The following is a 2,409-nucleotide window of genomic DNA, read 5'->3' as shown; positions in this document are numbered from 1 at the left end:
GGATGGTGCAGCAGCCTTGAGTGTGCTGGTGGACCCGGCCATGTGGAATGGACTCCGACTGACGGTAACTTGTGACCAACAATGACTGACTGGCGCCCTGACAATCTCCTTATTTAATACTTTATCTATTCCATTGCAGGAGGAGTGATTTCCTAACTACCAGATTACCTATTTAACTACTACTCTGTTCAAAATAATTGTAATATTAAATGATTACTTAAATTGGGATGCTTTGTTTGAATTAATTTAGTCTGTATCACATTCTAGCCACGACACCTCCCTTCAGCAACTGCAACAATTTTAACGGGTTGTAGCATGAATAACTCATCTCTGTACTTTCAATTACTTCACAGGGACCAAAAAATAAAACTATATTAGTAGCCAAGCATGTGTAACCGGTCGCCTTTGAGTCTCTATGCTGTCCTCTTAGTCCCCGCCATCTCGCCTGTCCCTCTGGTAACACATGGACCGACACATTTGCTATTCAACGGAGCCCTTTATTGCTGGTCACAGAGAAAAAAAAACAGAAAACAGATTGCCTCCAGTGAGTGCTCAGCTCGCTCCTAAACAAAAGCACACAACAAGTTTACCCATACGACCCAGGGTGGACAATAAAAGTAAAATAACCACAAATGGGTGGAGCTCCCACCTCTTTCCACTCGACACCATGCAGGAAAGAGAGCGGCGAGCGGTGCGCGACCCCTCTTTATACCCGGCTACCAACAAAGAAAAGCATGGCTCAGCTGCGAGCCCTAGTGGAGTGGAGGTATCCCTGACCAGGCATGTAAATTAACTTGCACATAAACAAAACGTTTTGCGTAATTATTACATCCCGGTTACACATGCTTAATTGAAATTAACTCTGCTTTGAACATTAAAAAGGTACAGTCTTACATCTAATGCAGCTGCCAGTGTGACGGCTCAGTGAAGAACACCTGGTTAGACTTTACTGATGAAGCTAAAATGTATAAGATGTTCTTACACAGTTACTTTGTTCTCACTAACAACATCATGCTGTGATTCTTAATTCTCATAAAATGTGTCCTTGTACCTTATATGTACATTGTTGTACAAGGTTGTATTTCTTACTAGGTTGAATTAAAAATATTCCTCTTCTCCCATGATGCAATGCTGAATAATGCATTTAGAGAAGTCAATGTAAAAAACTAAATAAACACTGTATCTTAAAATCATATCTTAAACACAACATGATTATGTGTCTGGTGTGTGTGTATAGATTATTTTATTTATTTCTTTGACAATATCATAGATCTTTTAAAACAAGCTGTTAGTTTTAGGTTTTTAACGTGTTTAACGATGTGAATATAACATTATACAAAGAAATGTAGCCTTGTGAGCATACAAGCAACTTTATTGCATTAAACAGTAGATATGGTATTCCTTTATGTTTGCACACAGATATATGTGCACATCTTTGTGCAATGACAAATTACTGATTTCATTAAAATAAAAATTTAACGATACACAAACAAGGATGAAATAAACCCTAAGCATAATGTTGCAATTTTTAAAGTATGTCATTTAAATTGCTAATTTAATGAGTTGTGATAAGCAGTTAAGAATGTTGAAAGATGGAAGAACAAGGCTTCCTACTTGGACAATAACCACTGGACTTTCAATTGTGTGCAACTTTGCAGTTCAGCTGGCTCTTAGCCCCTTCATGCTTCAAGATATAGACAACTTTACAATCACTCAGGCCTCGAATTTTTTTCTTCCCTCTAATTATCTCAGTTATTTTAAACACCTCATAGGGGGGGATGAGCACTTCTTTCTCTTTTGCACCAAAAGTAGAATAATGTTTCAAATAACCACCAAAACAGGTCTCAATTTGAAAGCAGCTCTCATGACCAAAATTTTTCAGGTTTTTTTTAAAAGAGCTGGAGGCAAAAGAACCAAATCTAATTATTTGGTTTACGTTGCCAGTAAATCTAACATTGGTTCGTCTATAAGTAGTGAGACAGTTGTAATTGTTATTCAAGATCTGTATGGCTGATGCCAGCAGGTAATGTAAAGAGTGAAACTTAAATGAGGATGTATACTCATCCCTCTCTGTCCTGACTGCCTTGTTGAATTTTTGGTACACTTCATTAGCTGTATAAAGACAGATTGCTGTCAGGTGAAGTTCAGTTAGATCAGGATTCGTTCTCCGTTTCCGTTTTGCACAGCGTTTTGCGACTTTCCACGCATTTGCAAACAATCCGCTAAACTCTTTTTTTAAGTATTTATGTTGCACTAATTCCATCATTTCTTTATTGCAGCCACAGTACATGTCATCAACTGACTTTTCAGCCATGTCCAGTGGGAAGACGTGGTTGGCATCTGGTTTAGTGAAACTGAAATGTATCTAAAGAGGGAACCAACGAAAAATGTAATGAGAAAGTTGTTAAA

The 2,409-nt window shown here is 37.8% G+C and overlaps 1 protein-coding gene across 1 annotated transcript; it reads right to left on the bottom strand.

Annotated features, from left to right (window-relative positions):
* Positions 1 to 1,386: 1,386 nt before the first annotated feature.
* LOC109953931 (ecto-ADP-ribosyltransferase 4-like) lies at positions 1,387 to 2,365 on the bottom strand (the record flags this gene model as incomplete). The annotated part of the gene is made up of 1 exon (XM_020589367.1): positions 1,387 to 2,365. A coding segment is annotated over one exon (729 nt), but the record flags the coding sequence as incomplete, so codon positions are not given.
* Between the last annotated feature and the right edge of the window lie 44 nt (positions 2,366 to 2,409).

This window comes from Monopterus albus, unplaced genomic scaffold (genome assembly GCF_001952655.1).
Source record: "Monopterus albus unplaced genomic scaffold, M_albus_1.0 scaffold2122.1, whole genome shotgun sequence".
In the NCBI taxonomy this organism is placed as follows: domain Eukaryota; kingdom Metazoa; phylum Chordata; class Actinopteri; order Synbranchiformes; family Synbranchidae; genus Monopterus; species Monopterus albus.
Note: the sequence above shows the minus strand (reverse complement) of the source record. Positions and strands in the feature narration are given on the sequence as shown.